The sequence below is a fragment of the Rhineura floridana genome, chromosome 1 (assembly GCF_030035675.1).
Source record: "Rhineura floridana isolate rRhiFlo1 chromosome 1, rRhiFlo1.hap2, whole genome shotgun sequence".
Taxonomy (NCBI): domain Eukaryota; kingdom Metazoa; phylum Chordata; class Lepidosauria; order Squamata; family Rhineuridae; genus Rhineura; species Rhineura floridana.
In genome coordinates, this window is record NC_084480.1 from 230,064,117 (window position 1) to 230,089,645 (window position 25,529).

At 43.6% G+C, this 25,529-nt stretch overlaps 1 protein-coding gene across 3 annotated transcripts in view; it reads left to right on the forward strand.

Annotated features, from left to right (window-relative positions):
• Nucleotides 1–20,165, forward strand: part of RTTN (rotatin) — a 202,479-nt gene extending 182,314 nt beyond the window's left edge. For all 3 annotated transcript variants that reach the window (XM_061594628.1, XM_061594647.1, XM_061594639.1), the window contains exons 46-49: nucleotides 12,732–12,999; nucleotides 15,493–15,596; nucleotides 17,011–17,080; nucleotides 18,254–20,165. In XM_061594628.1, coding sequence (XP_061450612.1) covers nucleotides 12,732–12,999; nucleotides 15,493–15,596; nucleotides 17,011–17,080; nucleotides 18,254–18,336 — 525 coding nt within the window. In that variant the 3' untranslated portion in view covers nucleotides 18,337–20,165. The remainder of the gene's footprint in view (nucleotides 1–12,731; nucleotides 13,000–15,492; nucleotides 15,597–17,010; nucleotides 17,081–18,253) is intronic.
• Nucleotides 20,166–25,529: the final 5,364 nt, after the last annotated feature.

Below are 25,529 nucleotides of genomic sequence, written 5' to 3' on the forward strand. Positions count from 1 at the left end.
ATAGGATCAAAATGAAGGTATATGAAAAAGCATGTAAAATATAGGCTTGGTTCACACATCATATTAAATCAGTTTATTTTAGACTGGTTTAATGAGAAGAAGAAGCATGCTTGTACACACTGCTCAAAAGATTGCATATGGATATCATTTAAAAAAAAAGAATAACAACAAAGCAATGCTTTGAAAAAAAGCTATTTTCTGTTATTCATTCCTGTAATTTAATAATCAGTTGTGATATTTGCATGATTTTTACTGCAAGTCATCAGGTCAAAAATAAAGTAGCAGCAGCAGTACTATAGACATGATTTAGTTATTAATTTTGCAAATAATATTAATTTAAAGTCTATATAGTATTGTACCAAGCCCAAGAACTATGAAAAAGTTATTGGTTATTATATTTGTATTTCACACATCTTGTTTTTTGTTTTTGTTGAGCAAATAAATAAAAACTTTTTAAAAGACAAGGGAAATAAAAGACCGCATCTCATTCCTCCCCCACTCCTTTCTTCACTGTGCCAGGGAGGAAACAAACCAGAGGCTGGTTTCACATTCCATACATTCCATATATGGTTAATTTCTCCCAAAACAAACTGCTTATCAAATATGCAGATGATACAAAATTGGGAGGGATAGATAATACCCTGGAGGACAGAAACAAAATTCAAAATGATCTTGATAGGCTGGAGTATTGGGCTGAAAACAGAATAAAATTTAACATGGATAAGTGCAAAGTTCTACACCTAGGAAAAAGAAACCAAATGCACAGTCATAAGATGGGGAATACTTGGCTCAGCAATACTGCAGGTGAGAAGGAGCCAACAGTGTCTATGTGTACAGACTTTATTGTTACTGTTTTCCTTGGGTAGTCCGACATCGGGTGGGATATAGCGCCATCTAGCGTCCGAAGGCAAGAATGGATCGAAGTCAAGACCTGGGGGATCGAGCCCCTCCCACTCCAGTTCATTCTTGCCTTCCTTCGTTCGAGGCTTTTGGATCTGCTAGCTAGCTAAGTTGGAGTGTGTGGGATTGTAATTTTCTTCTTGTTTCCTCTCTCCCCCACCCTCTCTTTATATATCTGGGATGTTATTTTTTTTGGGGGGGGGGATTTTATTTTTAACTCATTTTTGCCTCCCCCTTTTAGTCCCTTTGTTGGGGAATCCGGCGGTTGCCGTTTTCCCTTTTGGCTCCCGTCTCTCTGAGACGAGCCTTCCCTGAGAGCCATGTCTGCGGCTCTCTCTCTTCAGCCCGTTTTTTCCCTGTTTTTTTTTCTCCATCAGTCTCCCTTCCACAGGCGATGACCGATTTTGTTGGGTTCACCTCTCCCTTTGGGCAAGCCTTTCTGAGAGCCGCAGCTGTGACTCTCTCTTCAGCCCTTGCTTTGCCTGCCGCCACCTTCACGCGGTGGCCGTCTTTTTAATTGTTTTTTGCCTCACGGAGCCGCAGCTGCGGCTCCTCTAACAACTGCTTTCGGCGGCTGCTGCCTTTTTAATTGTTTTTTGCCTTGCCAGGAGCCGCAGCTGCGGCTCCTTTATCAACTGCTGTTCGGCGGCTGCTGCCTTTTTTGTTATTTTTTGCCTCGCAGGGAGCCGCGGCTGCGGCTCCTTTAACAACCATTTTTTCGGCAAGGGCTGCTATTGGGCTGCGGCGAAAGGCGGCTGCTTCCCGTAGCAAGTAGCGGTTGGAGCTCGCTTTCGTGGCTCCTCTGCTGGCATTTCTCTGCCTTGAGGCTCTTCAGGTGGCCATGGGAGGACTGTGACGCCCTTCCCTGGCTCTCCCTGTCAGGTTCCTACCTGCGCGTGGCTACTGCCTGTCACTAGGCACCACCAGGGACTCCACCAGTCCGGACTGTCCTTTTTTATTGTTTCTCTCCCCGCTCTAGCACAGATCTCAACAGATCCCCCTGCTAGGCAACCACCAGTCACGTCCTAATACTAGTATTCCCAGAGACTCTGAATACTGGTATTGTTATTCTCTTCACCGCTGCCACCATTTGTTACAGTTCCCCTTCAGCCTTGGTCATTACCTTACCCTCCCTTCTGGTCTGTGAAACCCTAGCCAAGGGTCAGGCCTTTGGTAAACCAAATTAAGTATTTATTAAAGATAACAAAGCTAACAAGATTAACAAGATTTCTTCTTAAGGCACATAAGCATATGGTTTTACTCAATACTAATCCGAACTCCACCCCCCTCCTTCTCCACTCTCTCCTGGCAAACCACTCTCTCAAACCCACCAAACAACCCACTCTTTCTCTTCTCCCCCCAGATTCCACTCTCACTCTTCCTTTTATACGTTCAGCCATTTTAAACACTCAGCCAATCATCTCGCATTCTACTGCCCATTCACTCCCCCTCCTCTTTCACTCCACTTACCATGTATCTTCTAAACAACAATACTTAGCATATATACATTAATATAGGAACATCACAAGGACCCCCCCTGGCTCTTTTTTACCAGTTCGCAGCCTTTATTGTAAAGCACGTCACTTGCTGCGCTTGGAGCTCACTCTTGCTCCTCCTCCCCTATCTGTCTGCCTGACTCCTACCGCGGCCATTATAGGCCTTTTGGAGCACTAGAGCCCTTGCCTACCCGCCATTTTGATTGAAATTCCCGCCCTTTTTTGCGGGCGCCATTTTGATCTGTCCATTTTTCCCGCCCTTTCTGTTCTCCTTCACTTGTTTGTACAGTTATTTAGTCAAGCTATCCAAGTGCCTGTAGGACTTATTTTTACAACAAGTGCCTCTGCACAGCAACTGCATATTCAGACTGCACCTTGAAATTATCTGCGCCGCAGCTGCATATTGGAACTGTATGCCACACCGCACCCCCCACCTCTTTGCGTGTTTTGGTGATTGTACTCCACCACACCGCACCCACCACCTCTGTGCGTGTGTTGGTGTTATATATACCGTGTGTTGGTGAAAGTCCCTTGCCGCACCGCACCCCCCACCTCTGTGCATGTGTTGGTATTTACATATATATATATATATATATATATATATATATATATATATATATATATATATATATATATATATATATATATATATATAATTGCTGGGCACTCAGAATGGCGGATCAACACTCAGATACACATTCAGCAGCAGCTAAGAGACCCTGCAAGTCCTTGCATCATAAGTCTGCAAATCAAACACTGCCCAGGCTGCACTCCAAGGCCGTGGCTAAAACTAAACACCTGTCTCGCCTCAGTGCCACCAAAAACACACGCTACATTTCTGTGCCACATTCTCAAGCTGCTAACCAAGAGCACTTGACAGCACTCTTTCACTCTCCAGCTGGGTCATCTGAGGATGACTTCGAGGGTTTTCCTGACCAGCCTGGGGTCTGCCACTCACAATCCAGCCTGCCGCTCCAGACCAGTGAGCCCACTGTTGCTGTTCCTCCACAAACACAACCGCCTGCTGGTCCGCTATCAGGGCAACTACCTGCCTCTGTCCCAGGACTGCAGTTGTCTCCTGAATTCCTGATGCAGTTGAAAGATATCCTAAGCCTCTTCTCAGATCAGTCGAGAGTCCAGACAGCCCCATTGACTCAGCACAGTGAACAGCACCGTTCCTGTGCCCCAGCCCCATGTGGCTGTTCTGATGTGGTACCGCTCCCCTCGCCCAACCCATTTGACGTTGCTAGAGGCAGGATTGAAGATGACATCCCTGGGTTGGAGGACCCAGATTATTCTCTTCAAGCCGAAGGGGATGAGTGGAGTGATGAGGCAGACTTCGAGGAGGACACCTCATATCGTCTATTTGATGCGGCCGACTTTCTTCCGCTATCTCGCAGAGCTTTGGGCACATTGGGCCTTCAAACTACACAGCCTGAATCTACCACTCCCCCCATGAAAGGGGCTAAAGTCCTTAAGTCTCCAAAATAATTGGATCATTACCTTCCTGTGCCGGACCCCATTGGCAAACTGGCCAAGGAAGAGCTGGATCATCCTCTGCAGGCACGCCGCTTTTCCATTACGGCCAAAAGGCTCTATGCACTGGACCCGGACTTTATGAATTGCTTGCTTGTTCCAGGCATCGACGAGCCAGTCTCCAGTTTGGTTTCGCGCTCGCTCCTTCCAAAGCAAGGGGAATCACAACTAAAGGACCCCTTTGAACGCCGCATGGACTACGCCTTGCGTAAAAACCACGAGGCTACTGCCTTTACTATTCAGGCATCTGCTTCAGCTTCCATATTTTCAAGAGCGGCTATGATGTGGCTAGAAGAACTCTTGGATGATCCCGAACCAGACCCTGTCAAGCTCCGCAAGGGCCTGGTAAAATTACACAAGACAGCAGCCTTCGTAGCTGACGCCACACTGGATGCCACCCAGCTGGGAGCGCGAGCTCTAGCCTCACAGGTGGTAGCTCGGCGTACCCTTTGGCTCAGGCCAAGGTTCAACATCTACTGCAATTTTTACATAGAGGCCTGAAGATGGGACTGAAACCTAACACCTTACGCCGCCACGCCACCATTTTATCTATTCTCTCCGTCGCGTCTCCTACTATTCCTATGGGTTCACACCCACTGGTCAAACGTTTTTTGAAGGGGGCCGTCCTACTGTCACCAGCAGTTTGTCATCGCTTTCCTTCGTGGAGTTTATGGAAGGTCCTGCAAGCCCTGCAGCGCCCTCCTTTTGAGCCCCTTCAATCTGTGCCTTTACGTCTTTTGGCCTTCAAAGTCCTGTTCCTCGTGGTGATCACCTCGGCGAGAAGAATCTCAGAGTTGGGGGCGCTGTCCTCGGCCCGCCATCTCTGTATTTTTCATAAGGACTCAGTGGTACTGTGTGTAGATCCTTCCTTCCATCCCAAGGTCATTTCAGCGTTCCACTGTAACCAAGACATTGTTTTGCCTTCGTTCTGTCCGGATCCTGTTCATCCACTCGAGAAGGCCTGGCACTCGCTAGATGTCCGGAGGGCCCTCAAGACCTACCTGTCTGGCACCCAGGACATACGGTCAACGGATTCCTTATTTGTATCCTTTCACCCGCGTACTCTGGGGCAAAAGGTGTCTAGCTCTGCGTTATCTTGTTGGTTGCATGCCTGTATTGCATTGGCCTATGAGTCCCTTCAGCTGCCAGTGCCTCGTAACATAACGGCACATTCCACTAGGTCAGCTGCCACTATGGCTGCCTTCGCAACCAATGCTCCTCTAGCAGAGATTTGCAGAGCGGCTGTATGGTCTACCCCAAATTCTTTCATTATAAGATAGACCGTTACGCTTCTGCTGATGCCTCATTCGGGAGGCGTGTTTTACAACAGGTTATCTCTGCTAAGTAGCCAAGAGGCGGTCCCTCCCTATTAGGGGCTGCTTTGGTACATCCCACGTGATGTCGGACAACCTAAGGAAAATGTACCATTGGTATCACCTGAAGGGTGATTTTCTTAGGTAGTCCGACATCACGGCCCTCCCTTTTTGGAGGATTTGGGGTTTTTTGCTACCTTACCACTTATTATTCTTCAGTGTTATAATATTTAAACTTTTTTACCAAGTCAAGACCAATTTGGACCTGTTTAATATGCTTGTGATCTTTGGGTCATGTTTTGGGACACTGTTTCCTTGCTGTTAGGCCCGTTGGCCTTTTATGTCTTTTCAGATATGTCTCTCACTTCGGTCTCGTCACGAATGAACTGGAGTGGGAGGGGCTTGATGCCCCAGGTCTTGACTTCGATCCATTCTTGCCTTCAGACGCTAGATGGCGCTATATCCCACGTGATGTCGGACTACCTAAGAAAATCACCCTTCAGGTGATACCAATGGTACATTTTAGCCAATGGCCATTACAATATGGAGAAACATACAAAAGAACATATTTATAAAACATGTATAAAATATTAAATTTGCTGATATATCATGGATAAAACCCTATAACTACAATTAGGAGTAATAAGAGTTTACTACATTTGTTTAGAGTAGGAGCACACTCAGTTGAGCTCTCCTTAGCTTTTAGCACTGGTGTAATTCAGGAAGGCCATTCTGATCTTTGTTGTGGCTAGGGCAAACAAGGCTACCCTATAAGTGATGAATGTATCTGTATCTGCCAGCAGCCATCTGATCTTAAACTCATCTGGTTGGCCTTCTAAAGAAGTCTGAAAAGGAAGGATGAACTTGGCCCTTGGTGAATTATATAAAGGTCAATACAAGATATAATGCTCCATACCTTCAATTTACCCTGGTCCATATATACACAGGTGATCTTTAGATTATTTTTTGTGTGTATCTACCTATTACCAAAGATATTCAGTGGGCATCAGCTGAAATCTGAGCTGAGTGAAAGTAAGCCTTACAGGGGGAAAAAGTGAACTCCCGCAAATAAGTGGCACTTTTGTGGTCTGATTTGATTTTGGCATACCAAATGGCAGACTTACAATTCTTTATATATTCAAAGTCTTAAGCATCTGTGCTGAAAACTAAGTCCTGGATCGTATGTTTGGATGCATCTTGCATTGTCATTGCTGAGGAAATTGAGTAACTCAGCATCAGGCATCTTCAGGATTGTCAGGATGATACTGAACCCACCCTTCTTGGTTCAGTAGTTCCAAAAAGCAGAATTTTGCTAAATGGTGTTCTGGCATCACTGATATGATGTGGCTGCAAAAATAGGAAAATACTATTTTAGGCTGCATTAACAGAAGTATAGTTTCCAAATCATGTGTACTAGCTCCCCTCTATTCAGCACTGGTTAGGCATCATCTTGAGTACTGTGCCCAGTTCTGGACCCCACCTTTTAAGAAGGATGCAGACAAACTGGAACAGGTTCAGAGGAGGGCAATAAGAATAATCAGAGGACTGGAAACAAAGCGCTATGAGGAGAGACTGAAAGAACTGGGCATGTTTAGCCTTGAGAAGATAGGGCTGAGGGGAGATATGAGCACTGTTCAAGTACTTGAAAGGCTGTCACGCAGAGGAGGGCCAGGATCTCTTCTCGATCATCCCAGAGGGCAGGACAAGGAATAATGGGCTCAAGTTTCAGGAAGCCAAATATCGGCTGAACATCAAGGAAAACTTTCTAATTGTTAGTAGTACAAAAATGGAACCAATTACATAGGGAGATGATGGGCTCTCCAACACTGGAAGAATTCAAGAGGCAGCTGGAAAGCCACCTGTCAAATATGCTTTAAGTTGGATTCCTGCATTGAGCAGGTGGTTGGACTCGATGACCTTATAGGCCCCTTCCAACTCTGCTATTGTATTACTTCTGTTACTGGTTTGTGTGCAACATGAAGCTAGCCTCTCGTTTGTTTCCTCACAGGCACACTACAAAGAGAAGCAATCTTTTGAGCAGTCTGCACCAGCCTGCTGCTCTTTCACATTAAAGCATAGTTTAAACTGAAACTAATTTATTCTGCTTTTGCTACACCAGAGTGCTCACTCTGCACAACTGTATATTTAAAGTAATGTTGTATTGCAGCATTGCCCACTGGATTGTGACACCTGTTTACACATCAATCAAAACAAGTGCCTTTAAGTATGTGTAGTTTCCCACAGTGCACACAGTAATGATACAAGTGCAGACACTAAACTTGTCTTTGTGTTTCCCCTCCCCCCTGTCCGTTTCCTGTCTTGGTCTGGATCAGACATGTGCTTTCACATCCCATGTCTGTTTTCTTAAGTGTGAGTGACTGTGGCTGCATGGTCTTTGTCCTCCTGTGTGCTGTAGTAAGTTTGCCTTTTTTGTTATAACAGGTTGGTTGTCTTCCCCTTTAGGGTTTCATTGCCATTTGCCACTGTATAAAATTTCACCCAAAGAAATCCTACTGTGTTTCCCAGCATATCTTTAAAAAACAAAACCTTGTGCCTACAGAGTATGTGCTTCTCCCTCCCCTCCACCAACCAAAACCCCAGTTAGCTATGGGTGGAGACATGGAGTGGACAAAAATTAGTTTGATGGTTCTTTTGTAACTGCTTGCTGACTGTACATGGCAAAGTTACAAAGAGGCTGACTGTGCTGCAGAGCCAGGTGTTGCTGGGCTCTTTGAGCCCGCTTAGACTTCACTTATGAAGACAAGTGTTGAGGGAGCAGTCAATAAAATAGCGGGTGTAACTGTTTTTCCAAATCAGCCTCAAGGGTAGCCCCACACAGACTACACATCTGTTCTTACAGAGGAAGTGCAACCACATCTAGAACAGGCGACTGTTTTATCACCAGCCATGGAAACTGCTCAGCCACAGTGCTACCATCTTGCCAGGATTTAAGCACAGGTTACTTGGCCCTCATCTAACCCACCACAGCATCCAGGCACAGGTCGAAAACTTGCATGGCCTCATGTGACTCAAATGTTACGGAGAAATGGATCTGGGTGTCATCAATGTACTGGTGACATCCTGCCCTAAAACTCCTCATGATAGCTCCCAACAGCTTCATCAGAGATAATATGGTGCCCTGTAGAACCCCATAACACGTGTGAGGGAGATGAGAGACATTCCTACTTTCTTGGATTTGACCCCTTAGGTAAGATTTGGTAACATTATAAAACAGTAGGGACAATAATGTGCTCTAACCAGTACTCAGTCAGCTTCGATCAGCAGTCTCCATCTTCCCTCTAGCACAGTGGTTCCCAACCTGGGAGCCGTGAACAATAAAGACATGAATTATTTATTTATTTATTTTTAAAAGTCTTCACTCCCAGGATGCTGTCTGCTCCCCATTGCCACTACAGATGACACCTCCCCCTTGCTCCAAACAAGAGAGGAGGTCTTTGACGAAGTGCCAGAGCGTCTTTCAGGTGTGCCGGGGCCAGGCATCTGCCTATACCACATATGAGAGAGGCCAAAGGAGGCTGAGGGAGTTGCTATCAGGAAGAAAAGGGGATTACTATCTCGACTCCTGCCTCCTTGCACTGTTGCTGCTGCTGCTGCCCTTAATCAGAATGAGAGGAGAGGGCTTTTTGTCAAGCAAAAAGAAGAAAGGCTGCAAAGAAAGGCTGCTCTCCCCCTTCCTTCCTGGCAGCCAGCCTGAGAGAGACTGAAAGAACTGGGCATGTTTAGCCTTGACTCCTGCTTTGCTGCCTCCTTCTTTTAAAAATTATTCTTATTTGCAAGGCTGCCCAGATGGAGCCAAGGAGCAGTGACGAAACACAGGAGTTGCTTGCCCCCCATCTCTGAGCATGTGTGCCAGTGTCCCGCCTTTCTTACACCTACGTTCTGCCCCCCCCACCTCTCTCTCCAAGATGCTGCAGCAGTTGAGGGTTTTCCCCCTCCCACGTGCCCAAAATCCATGCCTGCCTGCAGATGCTTGCAGGAGGCACAGGTGTGTTTGTGTGTGTGCATGCACTGACCTGTCTTCTGCTCCACTCTCATTCCCTAAGTGCACGCTAACCAAGTCATCAGTTCTGATGATCTTCCCAAGGCCTAAAAGCACCAACCCCCCTCCTCAATCTATCCACCCTTTTGTCTTCACAATCTAGCATCCCCACCACTACCACATTGCTGCTTTGTGATGGTGATGATGATTTGGCTGAGGTCCACATTCTGCAGCTGAAATTTATTTATTTATTATTGTATTTATATCCCACCTTTCCTCCAAGTTGCTCATGGTGTTGCACATGATCCCCCCCCTTTTCATTTTATCCTTACATCAACCCTGTGAGACAGGTCAGGCTGAGAGACTGTGTCTGGCCCAAGGTCACCTAGTGGGCTTCATGGCTGGGTGGGGATTTGAACCTGGATCTTAGCCCAACACTGTAACACACTGGTGTTGAGAGACAGGACTGTACATCTTCAGACTGTCAGGGGTGGGGGAGTGGGATCCCAGTTTGATTGAACTTTTGCATTAAGAAAAGAACACAACACTTTCCTGTCTGCAGGGAGCTTTTTTCCACCCACATTTTTTTCAGTTAACAGAGACTAAAATTACAGTTAGCTGGGGGGGGGGTCACAAAAATTTTGAGCTTACAAGGAGGTCCCGTACTCATAAAGTTTGGGAACCACTGCTCTAGTAGTCTTCCAACTTGTTTCATCAGCAGAAGTTCCCTGGAGTTTCAGGCTGCTGAACAAACTAAAGAGGATTGTGCCAACACCCCATCTCATTTCGCCATTCCCTAGAGATAACAAGGCCTCAGCAGGATGACCTGCCCTATCCACTGGAAAATCTCACAGAGAATTCAGGAATCCATCAGGTTTCCTTAGTTTCCGGTGGAGATGGGACCATCTGAATGGGTCCTCTACCCCTTTAGGAGGATGCAGGGACTACAATTCTAAACTTTACCAGGAAATGGACAGACAGTGACAATGAAATTGTAGAACATTCCCCCTCCCTTATATTTTTCCATTTTAACTCCCAATAGCCAGAAATCCTTCCCTTCATAACCAGCTCAGGAGCCTCTTTATGCTGTTATGTTACATAGTAAAAAAAGAGATTAGTTTAGCAAATGGCTATTCAGCTAACAACCATATGAATAATGGAAATTCAAAAATTCGATTTTATTAATTCAGCTTATATTCATGTTATGCTAGAGAGAAGGACTAATAATGAATCTATAATCATTTCTTAGGTAAAGTTACATTGCTCCCATTTTAGATTTACTTGGGGAAGGGCTGAGGCGCAATGGTTGAGCATATGCGTTGCCTGTAAAAGAGTCCAGGTTCAATCCCTGGCATTTCAGGTAAGCCCAAGACTCCAGGGGGCTCAACAGCTGGGAACTCTGAAACCCTGGAGAGCTGATGCCAGTCAGTATCGACTATGGTCTGACTGGATGTAAGGCATCTCCCTATGTACACTCCTTTTCCAAACAGGATCCTTAAGACATAGTTTTGCATTTGAAGGAACTGTTACTTTGGGAAGTTTGCAAATAAACTGATGGATGTCTGCTTAATTCCATACATCTGAAAAAGTCACGGGGAAAACAACCCTGAAACCAGCTGGCCTTGTATATCTGTAGGAAGCATCTGGCCATTCACAGCTTACAAATTTTGTGCATCTTTGAGCTGTTTCCAAATATACACATTGAAGAAATATGATGACAGAGTAGAATAGGAAGAGACAGTTATAATAGCTGTAGCAAGCACTGGCTGTGTTAGCAGCTAGTGTGACCATACTGTGGCTTAGATCTAAATGTGTCCTTCCACTTGCGGACAGCAACTTCCATTTACAAAACTTGTTTCTAAACTAGCAGAAGAATGTGTGAGAAAAGTAATCCCAGATTCAGAGTAGTTCTTCCATTTGCACAAGCTGTTTTGTGCACTAGGCTTTATATGTATTCTGGTGCAGCCCCTCAGAACCAGACTCCATTGTTTTCTCCATTATTTTTAATGTGAAAATTAATTAGAGTGGTACATATGTCAGGTTACAAATTACACAAGTCCCTACACAGCATGGCTATTCAAGTGAAGACATTGTCGCAGCAATTTGACATGCCCCCTGAGACCCCTTAAGTACTCTCTGGGCAGGCACACTACATGTGCAGGAACTGTTCCCATATTGGGTCCAGGGTAGCAAATGGGCACTCCTATGGATGGGCTGAGAAGTGGGTTCACACCTTCAGACGGTGACATGGAGATGGGAGTGGAGTGGTCTCAGTCAGTTCTTCCCCAAGCTCCACCTCTGCATGCTTCTCCCATTCTGACCCTGGAGGAGGCTCTGGAGGCTCAACAGACTCCAAGGGCAGGGTGATGGGCGGGACACTCTCAGACCTGTCTATCACAGGCAGAGCCTCAGGAGCTGGGCTGTCACTGGGCAGACTACTGAAGTACTCCTCAGTTCCATACACCTTCTGCAGTAGACCACTGGGGTTCCTCCCCTGGATCCCAGTCTTCCTCTTCCTCCATTCTGCTCAGCCAAGAGTTCTCTACAGGGCTCATCTCATCACGCTACAACCACTCTCTTCCTTATTTATCATGCTTTTTGAACTATAACGTGGCTGTTAATACATTGTCAAGCTAGACTGGGAGAAGTCATAATTGCTCAACAGTTCACGGAACAGCATGAATATATTTTTCCATTTCCATCTGCAGTTCTTTGGATCCAAGCCTCTAGTTACTAATTATTTATTAATCGCCCTTTTAATGACACACATCTGCAGTAGGGCTGTAGCTTGAATATAACTTTGTAATAGCACATCTGATTAGAATTATTTTTCCTGATTACAACACATACACTGGGTTGACTAAACAGTATAGGAAGATGAGTATTTTATTTTATTTTTGTATATTTTTAATTACTGCATTATTTAAAATGTTATGAAAACAGCATTCTAATTTCAGGCTAATGTTGAATTTTTCATAGTTTCAGGAAATGTCAGCAAATGAAATGTTTGTGTTGTTCCATTTTGTGTAGGCTAAAACATCAATTGAAGTTATGGTCAGGTTGAAGCAATGGAAGAAAATATGCTACAATTTGAAGTGTCACTTGGGAGGAAGGGAGCTAATTCATCAAAACATTTGACATTGTATTCAGTGTAATGCGAAAGAGATTGTTCTGTCACCACAAGCTTTCTTCTTGCCCAATGGAACAATCTCCCCTCTGCAACCCTCACACACTGTTCTGGGGGTTCTCTTGAACCTCCAGAGCAGATTTTGGGAGGGTATGGGGAGGGAGGAGAGGGAAGAAGTATTGTGCTAGTGGGATTCCTTATGCTGGCTTCTGTTAGTGCAACATGTTAACTGAATACAGCCCAAAGTTTCTAGTTCAATAGTGCCAAGGAAATATCTTATTTTTGGCAGAAACTTGTTTCATAGAAGAACTGTGAACTCTTTAGTAATGTAGTATCTTTTTACCTCTCTCATACTCTAGAACAACTTCCTGCAGAACTTTCTGTCACTATCATTGCCAAAAGGAGGAAATAAAAGTCTTGGTCGGCTGGCTATTGCTTGGCTAAAGCTCCTATTGAATTTATCATTTGGAGAAGATGGTCAGCAAATGATTGTGAAGGTGAATGGTAGCTTAGATCAACTTATAGAGATGGCCAAGTACAAGCACCGAGGTAATCCTTATATGATCCTTCTGATTCTTCACAACACCTGCTTTAACCCAGCCAACAAACCCAAGATCCTAGCTAATGGTAGGTACTGGTTGTTTTGCTTTAACTAATTACCATGATACATTGCTGTCCTTTTTGTAGTAATGTAAGGTGCTGACCAAAAACCCAGTTGGTATATAAGATCAAACTTAATTGATAAATGTTAATTTTAATTGATGCAGTTGGTAATATTATCTTTTGGAACTCTCACTCCAAAGCATGCTGTAAGTTTGCCCAGGAGAGATGGCCAGAATGCTTCCACACGGCCTCCTGAAGTGAACATATTCTGTGCTTTGCCACACCACCCGACAGTTTATTTAATGAATTTATAAACTACCTTTTAGCGCTAGACTCTAGATCATGTGCAAATTAAAATAAGAAATGTACCAAAAAGAGAGAAGAATATAAAATGGCATAGCCACAAAATCTGTAAAAGGTTTTTAAAAAATCTGGCTATAAAAACACAAGTTATGTCCAGCTATGAAACATGCTGGAATGCCTGGACATTTATATTATCAAGTACTCTGCTTGGCACCAGGGGGCATTTCATATGTGGCGCCATCACTACTGATTCATCTGCCTACCTTCAGATGGTAAGAGGGATCCAGGTTTAGGCCTTTGGTAAAAATGTGACTATTTGGGCAGACTTATGTGGCAGAGGACTATCTTTCAGATAATCTGGCCTTAAACTGGTCCCCAGCTGTATAGTAAGCACTTTGAACTGTGTCTGGATATGGACTGACAGCCATTGTACATGTTTAATCACAACCAAAATGTGTTCCTTTTATAGCGCAAATTTTCCCTGGGAAAATTCTGGAGCAGATTATAAAGCGGTCAGTCTTGTGCTAGGCCCCTCCAAACAGTACGTGTGTGAAGGAGGTCCACATATTGAAAGGGGCAATACTTGACATCTCACAGCTTGTCCAGCCTTGGCATCCACATGCTAGATGTGGACATCTTAGCTGAGGAAGCCTGTGCCATAGATGTCTGCGAGAACTGGAACCTGTGTGATTGGGGTTTCAGCTCCCATGAAAATCTATGGGTTTGGGTTTTCCCCAGCTCATGCGTCCACACCTAATCCACACCTAACATATAAATCCTGGGTTGGGGCTGAGGAAGTTGTGTAGCATGAAGGTTGGGGCCAGCAGTGTTGACCCATTCATAAAGATAATATATGAAGGAACTATTGTCTCATCTGAATCTGATGACAACACGAAGCAAAACTTAGTATCATCAGCACGCTATGCAGCAGAATTATCACCAGCCCTTCTTTTGATGGGCTCTTCTTACTGTTCATTTAGTATAATGAGATTATGTTGAAGCTTTCAAAAGACAATACAGTCTTACTGGAGAAAGCATTCTTCCTTACGTCAATGGGCAAATTAGGGCTCAGCTGTTTCATTCCGACAAATGGATTTATAAGAAACCTGCACATGTTTTGTGAGCAAGCAGTATATATTCTATTCTATAATAAGAATTTTTATGTTTTGTATATTTTTTAAAAATGTTTCAGGGGGAGGGCATCCTAAAAGTTTCAATCTACAATTACCTTAGTGCTTGGACACCTTTTCTTAAGCAATTGCTATTCAACTACATAATCTGCCTTAAATATAATTGAGCAGGTGCATAATGTTCTGAACAAGATGGTAATGGGAGGCCAGGGTTGCAGGTACACATTGAAGACATCATTAGAAAAGCAAGTGTGAAAAGCAAATTGATAGATTTTTGCTAATAGGGATGGATAAATATTATTGGTCAATTCATTTGAAATGTGGTGGAAGAGAGCTTTGCAGATACCATGGACCACAAAAAGACAAATAATTGGGTGTTAGAACAAGTTAAACCAGGACTATCATTAGAAGCTAAAATGATGAAACTGAGGTTATTATACTTGGGACACGTAATGAGAAGACATGATTCACTAGAAAAGACCATAATGCTGGGAAAAACAGAAGAGAGTAGAAAAAGAGGAAGGCTAAACAAGAGAGAGATTGATTCCTTAGAGGAAGCCACAGACCTGAACTTGCAAGATCTGAACAAGGTGGTTTATAACAGATGCTATTGGAGGTCACTGATTCATAGGGTCGCCATAAGTTGTAATCGACTTGAAGGTATATAACAACAACAACAAAGACTGTTGGTGTCTTACCCTCTTGGCTTTTTGTAAAGCATATACTTTGCTTTAGTAGAGCATGAATGCAGTGGGGTAGCTATCTCTGTTCTGCAACTTTTAGGTCTCCTAGTTACTACACAGTAGTCAGAAATGTATGCGTTGCCTGTAATTAAGATACCTGCAGTTTCTTGCTTTACACGAATTTAATACAGATTTATTTTTACAAGGAATACTTTCTAATGGCACAAGCCAGCAGTTTTAGTTGAAATTAAATTATTCTGATTATATAGACCTACTGTACAGTTGTAATATTTACCAGAGAAAGAGAGACAAATTACCTGCAGGAATGCATTGAAGAACCTGAAACCATGATATAATGGCCTTTTGTTAGATGCATGTGTGGTCTTTTGTCTTCCTTGTAGATAAAGCTATTGAACTGCTATCTGACTGTCTGGAAAGTGATAATCCTGTAGCTCAAAGAATAGGAGCATCTGCACTTTGGGCTTTACTTCACAATTATCAGAAGGTTAGTTTTTTTTTAAGTCAAGCACCTTTCTTTTGACATGTTTTTGTTGCTACATTGTAGCTTTTACTTATTTATTGTATTGCATATCACTCCTTTCCATGACAGACAAAAAAAATTTAAAAACCAAATTTAAAATGGAAGCTTGCTGTAAAATTGACAGATCATTTATTTAATACATGATATTTAGCATCCCAAGTCATTGGCCCCTAAGGATTGCCAGATCAAAATGCTGCTGTGAGATTATAGAGGTGACAGATATTTTTTTTTTCTGTGCAATGCATAAAGGTATAGAATCCCTCTCTGGTTGTAGATTTGACAATTTTGTTATTTCATGGGAACATGGAGCATGTCTTTCCTTGGGCTTCTTTCTCTGTCGCCTGTATCTCACTTTGCTGCCTACTTCCCCCTTTATCTTCTACCACAGTACTTGCAGACTATCTTTCCCTTAAGCAGGCTGCCTCCTAGGACCTGCCAGCTCACTTTCCAGGCTTTACCTTGCCCATACATCCTTACCCTGCAAGTTGGGTCTAGAAACTGGTCGTGTGTGTGTATGTATGTATATATTTCTGACAACTGTTCCCTGAGCAGTTGGAATGTTCATGGATATTCTGAAACATACAGCTTAAGTATTTGGTGTCATAGGTTTCATTGTCATCAGCCCAAGCTGGAGGAAGTCCAGTTAAGTGATCTTTAAGAAAGCACCCACTGCACGGCAGCTAATAAGGTTAAGGCCACCGTTTGAAACTAATGAAAGCTTCATGAAGTTTAAAGTGCTCTATACTTCTGCATCATTCAATCAGTTTTCATATACCTATTTCCACACGACCAGATTTCTGTTCTGAACCCAATTACACAATGAAATTATTAATGTTATTAATAAGAAAATGGGTGTCTGTTTTTGAAAGCATGTATTCTTCCTCTGTTCTCAGCTTCCGCATGCAAGCTGTGAGGTATGTAATACATAAAATTATTGCTGATAAAATGGCAGTATAATACATCTTCTTGTAGGTTATGTGATGTATAGCTTTAAAATATGCTGTTTATTGCCATATAACAGACAGCCCTATGCTTGTTCCAGCACTATTGCATTCAGCAAGAAGTTGGCAGGTGTGTCACGCATATAGCAGCTTAATATTCAAAGAAAAACTTTCTGTTATGCTGAGCTTTGCAAACAGGCATGTACTGGGAAATCGTCTCCTTTTGTTGGCTTTATTTCATTGAACTCTTGTCTCTTCCTCCACCACACAGCACTATTCACAATGGTACTCTCACATGTTGCATTCTTAAGTTTCTGAATGTCATAGCCTTGTGGCCTGCTGCCAATAAATAACTGCTAAGAAGAAGGAATGATCTTAAAAGCATCAGCACGGGGGAATTAATACAGGCAATGGATTACTCTTTCTTTGTGCTACAGGCAAAAGTGACTTTGAAGAATCCATCAATAAAAAGAAGAATAGATGATGCCTTTATTTCAGCCAAGAAAGGTATGTTTTTAAGGGAGCAAATTTAGTTTCTATCTCAAAAGGAGTAGCAGCTGATTCTAGGATTGCTTTGTGAAGATATCATTAATATTCAATGTTGTCCAAAACAAACAAATATATAGTTGTCCAAATCAAGCATAGGATAGTATGCAGTACTATCAAGCATAGGATAGTATGCAGTACTATCAAGCCTAACCATACTTATTCTGATTTCAGTAGGGCTTGCTCCAAAGAAAGCATGCATAGATTTTCCACATGTTGGAAAACTTCCTGAAGCTCTACATGCTCTGGATTGTACTTCTGAAATTCATAATGTGCTTTTAAAAAAGAAAAGAAAAAAACTTTTAAATACCTTAGGTTTGCCTTTGCTGATTATTAGAAATAGTTTTCTACTTGCCTTGGCTTTTCCTTATCACATATTGCCTACAACCATAGAGGAAAGATATAATGTAGTCAAAATAATGTAGCTTCTTCTTCTTTTTTAAAGCATGTCATGAGTTTAATTCTGAGAGAATTAGATCCTAACTCAGTGGAACTTTTACTACCAGGATACTTCTCACCAGTGGAAATGAGGATAAATTTCACCAACCTCCCACGCCCCTTGTAATCCCTTCCTCTCCCCCCCACAAAACTGCTCTTTAGGTTTGGTTGCCCTCTGGAGCAGCATGAGAGACAGCACAGAGGGCTGTAGGGGAGAACAATTCCACCCCCACCTAACTTGTTTGTGAAGGATCTAGTTAGGAGAGCTCCAGCTAAAGCAGAGTTTGATCAAAGGGCCAGTATGTTCCTCACCTACTCTAATATGGTTTGTAGCATTAGTTATATAAAATTACCATTGGCTGGGGAAGAGTTAAGCTTGGTACTAGAACACATGCTTTGTGTGGAAAATGTCCCAGGTTCAATCTTTAGCATCAGGTGGGACTGGAAAAGGCTTCCTTTTTGGAATGCTGGAGAGCTGCTACTAGTCAGTGTAGACACTACTGAGCTAGATAAACCGAGGGTCAGACTCGGTATAAGGTGGCTTCATGTGTTGCTATAAAACATTTAATGTATTATGCCATTTGAAACAAAAGACTTAATGGGATTTCAGATCTGATATGTTCAAAATTAGCTTTAATTATGAGATAAATTGCAAGTTCTTGATGTAAGAGTTAATGCATTTTTCTCCCTTTTTAGCTTTTCAACAGCAACAAGAAAACCAGCAGGATGCCTATTACTTAAAATGCCTGGAAACCCTTGTGCAGCTTCTCAGCAGTTAACAGACACCAGTATTTCAGGACTATTTTTTTCTTATTCTTAAGGACACCAGAACCCAAATGGAATCTTAAATCCATTGAGTGTAGGAAATTTACCACTGAGGAAACCTGCTAATTCTGCTTATTGAGGATCCTGTGCCATAGACATTCCACAAAATGTGTTTTTCTCTGGAAACCAGTTCCAGTGTCATTATGTTATAAAAGGCAGAATGAAGAATGGAATATAAAATGGATTTTAATAATGTAAATTACATTTTTATTGATTTATTTTACACACAAGTCTTACGCATGTTTGCTTTTAGAAGACACACATTACTCTTCAGCTGAAGTGTAATTAGTATTATATAAAGAGGCATGCCACTTCAGATACAAATGACGTAGATACTTTTTCACAATATCTGAGCTTGTATGAATAAAGATGTTGCCAAAATGCTGATTGCACTTGCAATGGGAAAAGCCTCTTGAATGCTACCCTACAGTGACCCAATCTGGACTTGGAAAGGAGTTAACTCATGCCTCTCCCTCATGAAGCAAATGCTGGAAGGCCACTGAGTTCAGGTTTTCAGAAAAGTCTAAAGGGAAAACATCCTGGTATGGAAAAGCCCAAGGAAAGAAGGCTTGATAAGCCTGGTCTATAAATATGCTAAGATAATGTCAGGCTACATCATAGATTCATTTAAAATAAACCCAAGATCAGTGTTTGACAGCCTTGGAATTTCCCCTCTCTTGGCTTAAGGTGCCACATAAACACCACAAATAATCCTGGCCCTTTGTGTTATGCTGTTGTCCGTGTGTGACTATACATATACACTCAACAGAGTGCTGAGACCTTTTAACCCAGCATCATGGTGCACCACATCAAAAACTGGCACTTCTAAAAGAGGTATGTGCAATGATACAATAAGCCAGAGTTTAAGGTACTCTGATATGCAGTTCAAGATTTTCAAGATTTTTAAAAAATTAGGCAGAACAAGAAAATTGGGCATGGACAAGATTCAGATTGGACCGGCAATTACTTGGCTAAATCTATACAAAATGTGATGTCAAGTAAAGACATGGAACAATTTGGAACTTTAAGTGTCGTACCTATTGTTCCTTGGCAAGCATGGCTTGCTATCAACACTGATTCACTGATTGGCAGTTACAGCGAACTCCTTTGAAGTTATTACCTGAAATCATAATATGCCAGGTGACTGGAGGGTAGCATGGGGTATTGGAACAGAAGTTCCCCTCTCCTTTCACAGAGGAAAGCCAGTGTGTAACTGCAATCTACTATGCCCTTTGTAACCAGTACTATAGTAGCTCACCTCTTGGCAAATTTGAGATTTTGAATTGAAACATACTAAGGAAGCATAATAGCAGAGGAACATGCTTTTTTGGACAACATGAGCAGGGATGAAGGGAGCACTAAAAAGCTCAGCTTCCTTCATGCTGTCAGTTTTCTTTCCTCGGGTGTTTAAGAGGTGTACAAATGTTTCACTCTAACATATTTTAAATCTGCATGCTTTTTTAAAAATTGCAGTGCACCCCTCTTTATTATGTTCCGAATGGCTTCAGAGTGTAAAAGTGGTGATGACTAAGAATGCTTTCAGTAGTATTAAGTATTGTGTGCCTGTCATGCATCTGTCCAGAGTAGGTTTTGAATCACTGGTGTCCATAGCAACAGTGCCGCATAATACTTGGTTAGCTTTCCTCCAGCAGGCAATCTTGTCTTAGATATTTGCCATTCCTGTGTTCTGACAATGTAAGCATCAACTGCAAATCTATATGCCACTTTCATGTCTTTGTATTATTTTGTAAATTACATCCCAAATAAACAGCAACCATAAATATACCTCTTTGGCCCTGCCTCTCAGACCAGCTTTCAGTGTTTTCACTTTTACATCATCTGTCTCATACAATGAGATAACTGGAAATAGTGTTAAATAAAAAGAAAGGCCTTCGAATGGCATTGTTAAATGTCTTTTAAGCCAGCAGAAAAAAAGTTGCACCTAGATCTCATTTTTTTTGTCACGGCAGGTTGTTAAAGGTAGTTCAAAGTGTACTTAAGGAAGCATGATGTCACTGAAGGAGACACCTGAGAAGACCATTACAACTGATACTTTTGCTAGATAGGGTTGGAGGACATTCCTGATTAGGGATGGCTCCTCCTACTGGTCGTGACAGGCAGGGTCTAGAAGCTTCTTAGTCTCCTGTCTGGGGGGAGGAGTCATCCCGCTCCCCAGACCGGCCCTGCCTGCAGTCTGTGAAGGTTGGGTCTTTTCTTCTCTTTGCTCAGAACTTTTACCTCTGGTTTTTTTGCTGTTTTTTCTGCTTTCCGTCATTCTCTCCTTAATGTTAGCTATTTCTCCTGTCTTCATCCTTTACTGTTTTCTCCCCCCCCCTTTCACATCGTGGGTCCGGGGGCTTGGGAGGGTCGTTCAGTCCAGCTGAGCAGTTTGGCACCGTGGGAGGCGTTCGCGAGAGCAATGGAGCATAGCTAGCTGCAGTGCTTTAGCAGCAGCCACCTCTGAAGGGAGTCTGAGTTCTTGCTCAGTGGAGCCGCGTTTTCGCTGCACTTGTGCCGAGTGGCATCCGGCTCCCCCCTCCACTTTCCGAGGAGAAGAACCAGCGAAGTGTGCTGCTTGGGGGCATCTACCCCAAAATTGGATCGTGCACGGCAGCAGGGGGTTGAGCAGCGCCCTCTAATGCAGTTCGCCATTGCAGCAGTTTCCTGCACTTTTTCCCTAAGTGCAGAACAGCTGCGGCCGCCACATAATGGCTTTGCCTGCCTCTTCCTCATTCTCCCACCAAGACTTCTGCCAAGCGGGGGCAGCGGGGGGGGGCGTGAGTATTCCTCTTGAGGGTATGGAAGTTCCACCACCACCACCCATTCTCAATTTAAGTTCTTGTCTGGGGTCAAGGAGTTTATCTTCTTTGAAATCAGGGGCCCCATTTACCATGCCCTTAAAAGTAAGCGGGGCAGGCTCTTAAGTAGGCGATCCCATAAAGGAAAGCAGAGGTGCAGATGTCACTCTAGCGACTCGCGCAGGGAGAGGAGATATAGCAGTTTGCCATAGCGATATAGCTATACCAGATCCCCTTCTCATTCTACTCTAGCCATCAACTGGGGTGGCGCACCCCCTGACATCAACCTGGGTGTCCTACTCCCATTCCTCATCATATTGTGCAGTGGGGGGGTTCAGGCAGCGCCCATGGTGGGAGACAAGGATCACACTGGAAGCAGTGGACTGGTAAAGGGCGCTATGAGTCAACAGGACTGATCAGACGCCCAGACACATGCATACCCCACACCCACTATGGTCCAGGGGTTTCAGGTACAAGGACAGTTGCCCAAGCAGGGCTATGGCCAACGAGGCATTGTCTGATTTGGATGGTTCCCCTGAACCTGACAGGGAAGAGGGGGAGTCATCAGGAAGGGATCTAGAGGTGACCCATGTGCAACCTAGGCTCTTTGTCCTAGAGGTTTTTCAGCCCCTTCTTCTGAAGGTGTACAGAGTGGTGCAGTTCTCAGAAACTGAGGGAGGAGGCGATGCCCATGCCCAGTCGAATTCAGCAGGAGCTAAAAAGGCTTTCCATCTACTGGTGCGAAGCTGGTTATTGTCCTCAGGCTTTTGATGATGTGTGGGACGCAGAAAGGGCATTCCCATGTAAATCAAAACTGACTACTAAATAGGCAAAGAAGCATTTTGTGTTTGCAGCAAGGATCCTACTCTCTATCCTGGTTAGATGTTATATATATTCCCAGGATATTAAGGGGCCTCCCCCTTGGGGGAGATATCCTACATGAAGGAGACATACAAGCCAGGGCTATTCGGAGCTACTAGTTATATTTGCAGAAAATCCCACAGACCTTCCTTTGGCAGCCATTTTGTGGGACCTCACCCTTTGAGTTCCTCCAGCAGTTTGTACCCAGTTCTCATGGAACTAGAAATCTGAGGCTGCTTCTGTTTTCAGGGGACGAATTGGAATCCACACCTGATATTTTATCCTTGGCTCCTTGACTCTGGCCAAGCAGTTTTTCTGGTAAATTAAGGAACTGCCTGTGGCACCCGAGCCCTCATCCCAGTTCCTGGCCACAGGGCATAAAATAAAATAAGATGTTACCTTCTGCTCCTGCCAAACAGCCCACAGTGGTGGTTTAATTCCTCATGCCCCTTCAGTACTATCTAGAGGACTGAGTGGGTTTTCTTCATGATGTTTTTGAATGGGCCTAGCTTTCCCTGGTTTCTGCCTTGATGGTTGATATGAGGCCCCTTTACCCAGAGGTTGTCAGCTGGAACAAAGGGTGCTTATCAAGGTTTGGGGGGGGGATCGGGGATGCCTAAGCTTAGGTGACAAGGTTCTTCAAACCGCTTGCTCTAAGCATTTCCTTAAAGGGGTGGTTCTCATTTCTCCACAGATGGTTCACAGGTTTTCAACCTGGAACCTAAACTGGATGTTGTTGGCACTAGCAGGCTCACTCTTAGACCCTATGGCCGCCTGTCTTCTGAACACCTTGTCTTATACGACAGTATTTTGGTGGCCACCACATCAGTTTTTTATAGGTTTCAGGAGATGGACTTACCATCTTTTCTGACCATCTCCTTCCTGCACTCAGGTGCTTAGGTGGCACCTGTTGGACATTATTTATTTATTTATTGCATTTGTATACTGCCACATAGCCTAAGCTCTCTGGACATTAGGGATGCTGCACAATGGAGTTTAGACATCTGGAATCATCATGTGTCTTTCCTGGGGAACTCTAAGGGAAAGAAGGTGTTTACCTCTTCCATCTCTCACTGGTTCAGAGCAGCCATAGCTCAGGCCTAAGTTGCATTGGGTAAGGACCCCACAGCACATTCTGTTAGGGGGCACATTCTGTTAGAGGGGCGGCTGCCTCTGCATCATGCAAGGGCAGTTTCCCAATCATGGACATCTGTTGGGGGACACGTGGGTCTCTCCACACACCCTCATCAGACATGATAAAATAGATTTCTATTCCCCAGCCAACACCATGTTTGGTAGAAAGGCATTCCAGAAGGTGCTAAATCACTAGTTTCACACAGAGGAAGTCTACCCTGGGGATGTGGGCACTGTTATGTTATATCCCTAATCAGGAATGTCCTCCAGCCCTATCTAGTAAAAATGGAGATTTTACTTACTGTGAATTTCTATTTGTGGATAGGGCTGGAGGACATTCCACCCACCTCTCCTTCCTCTGCTACGGCCTTCTGGAGCGAGGGGTTGGGGGCTTGAAGCATTCTGCTAGCGTCTTACATTTTCACACGATGTCTAGTACTGTGTGTATCTCATTTTGTGGGAAGTTTTTCTCCAGTTGTCTGTTTTGTCTCTGGTTATTACCTTTTCCTAGTTACTACTTTGTACATGTGTCTGTTTAATAAATGTCTGCATGGTTGGCATTGATGGGGTCGAGGAGTTCTTGCTCTGTCAGCTTGGTCTGGAGAGTGGGATGACTCCTCCCCCCGGAGAGGAGACTAAGAAGTTTCTAGACCCTGCCTGTCATGACCAGTAGGAGGAGCCATCCCTAATCAGGAATGTCCTCCAGCCCTATACACAAATAGAAACTCACGGTAAGTAAAATTTCCATTTTTCAAATGATGGATGGTTTTTAAAATGGGGAGAGGCTTGTCTGTACGTTTAGGAGCTGTTTAGATACACATTTTAGTTTCTTGTCCTATGGCTCTAAATTTATTTATTTATTATTTTACTTATATCCCACCCTTCCTCCCAAGGAACCCAGGGCAGCAAACAAAAGCACTAAAAACACTTTAAACATCATAAAAACAGACTTTAAAATATATTAAAAACAAAACATCTTTAAAAACATTATTTAAAACAACTTTAAAAATATTTTAAAGAAAAATGTTTAAAAACATTAAAAAGCAATTCCAGCACAGAGGCAAACTGGTATAAGATCTCTACTTAAAAGGCTTGTTGAAAGAGGAAGGTCTTCAGAAAGCACCGGAAAGATAACAGAGATGGCACCTGTCTAATATTTAACAGTAGGGAATTCCACAGGGTAGGTGCCGCCACACTAAAGGCCCACTTCCTATGTTGTGTGGAACGGACCTCCTGATAAGATGGTATCTTCAGGAGGCCATCACCTGCAGACCACAGTGATCGACTGGATATATAAGGGATAAGACGGTATTTCAGGTATCCTGGTCCCAAGCTGTATAGGGCTTTGTACACTAAAACTAGAACCTTGAACTTAGCCCTGTAGCTAAAAGGTTGCCAGTGCAATTCTTTCAGCAGCAGGGTGACATATTGGTGATACCCTGTCCTAGTGAGCAGTCTCACTGCTACATTTTGCACCAGCTGCAGCTTCCAGACCAACCTCATGGGTAGGTCCACATTGAGCACACTATAGTAATCCAGCCACGAGGTTACCAGTGCATGGACAACAGTGGTCAGGCTATCCCAGTCCAGAAATGACCACAGCTGTCTTACCAGCTGAAGCTGGTAAGAAGCACTCCTAGCCACTTAGGTCACCTGGGCCTCCAGCAACAAAGTTGGATCTAGGAGCACCCCCAGACTACAGACTTGCTCTTTCAGAGGGAGTATGACCCCATCCAAAGCAGGCAATTGACCAATTATCCAGACTAGGGAACCATCAACCCTAAGATGAATGACTGTCCTCAGCTCATTTTGGATTGGCTAAGAAATTATCTGAGCTATTTTCTCCAAAATAGCTTTAATTTGCTAAAATGTTCTGGGTGCAGCCATTCCAAGTATTCCCTATGCACTTTAGGGGGTGGGAAAGATTGTCTTCATTGGTTTGCGTAACATCTACTTGAAAAAGCTGCCTCCTTGTGTTAAGAAGGTCCCCTGTAGGGGTGGGCTTTGTTCCTCAGACCCAACTTTCCTGAGAGGTAGTGTTAGGGTGGATACCCCCTTCAGCAGGCACTCTGTGCATGGCTTTGAACTCCCTGAGTCCTGTACCTTCATTCTACAGGTGGCTGTGCAATGAGTATTGACTGCAGACATGACCAAGGACAAAAACAAGCATAGACTGGCTTCCCTCATTAATACTACCCAAGCTTCCCCTCTGCAGTGGAAGAAGCAAGAACTGCTAATACCTAATTTGATACCAGATCCATTTGTCAACAAACATATGAGCTTCTATATTATTATTAATTAGCCCTGGCAAAAATGAATGACTCCTCCAACCGGGACTGTCCTACTGCTAACCT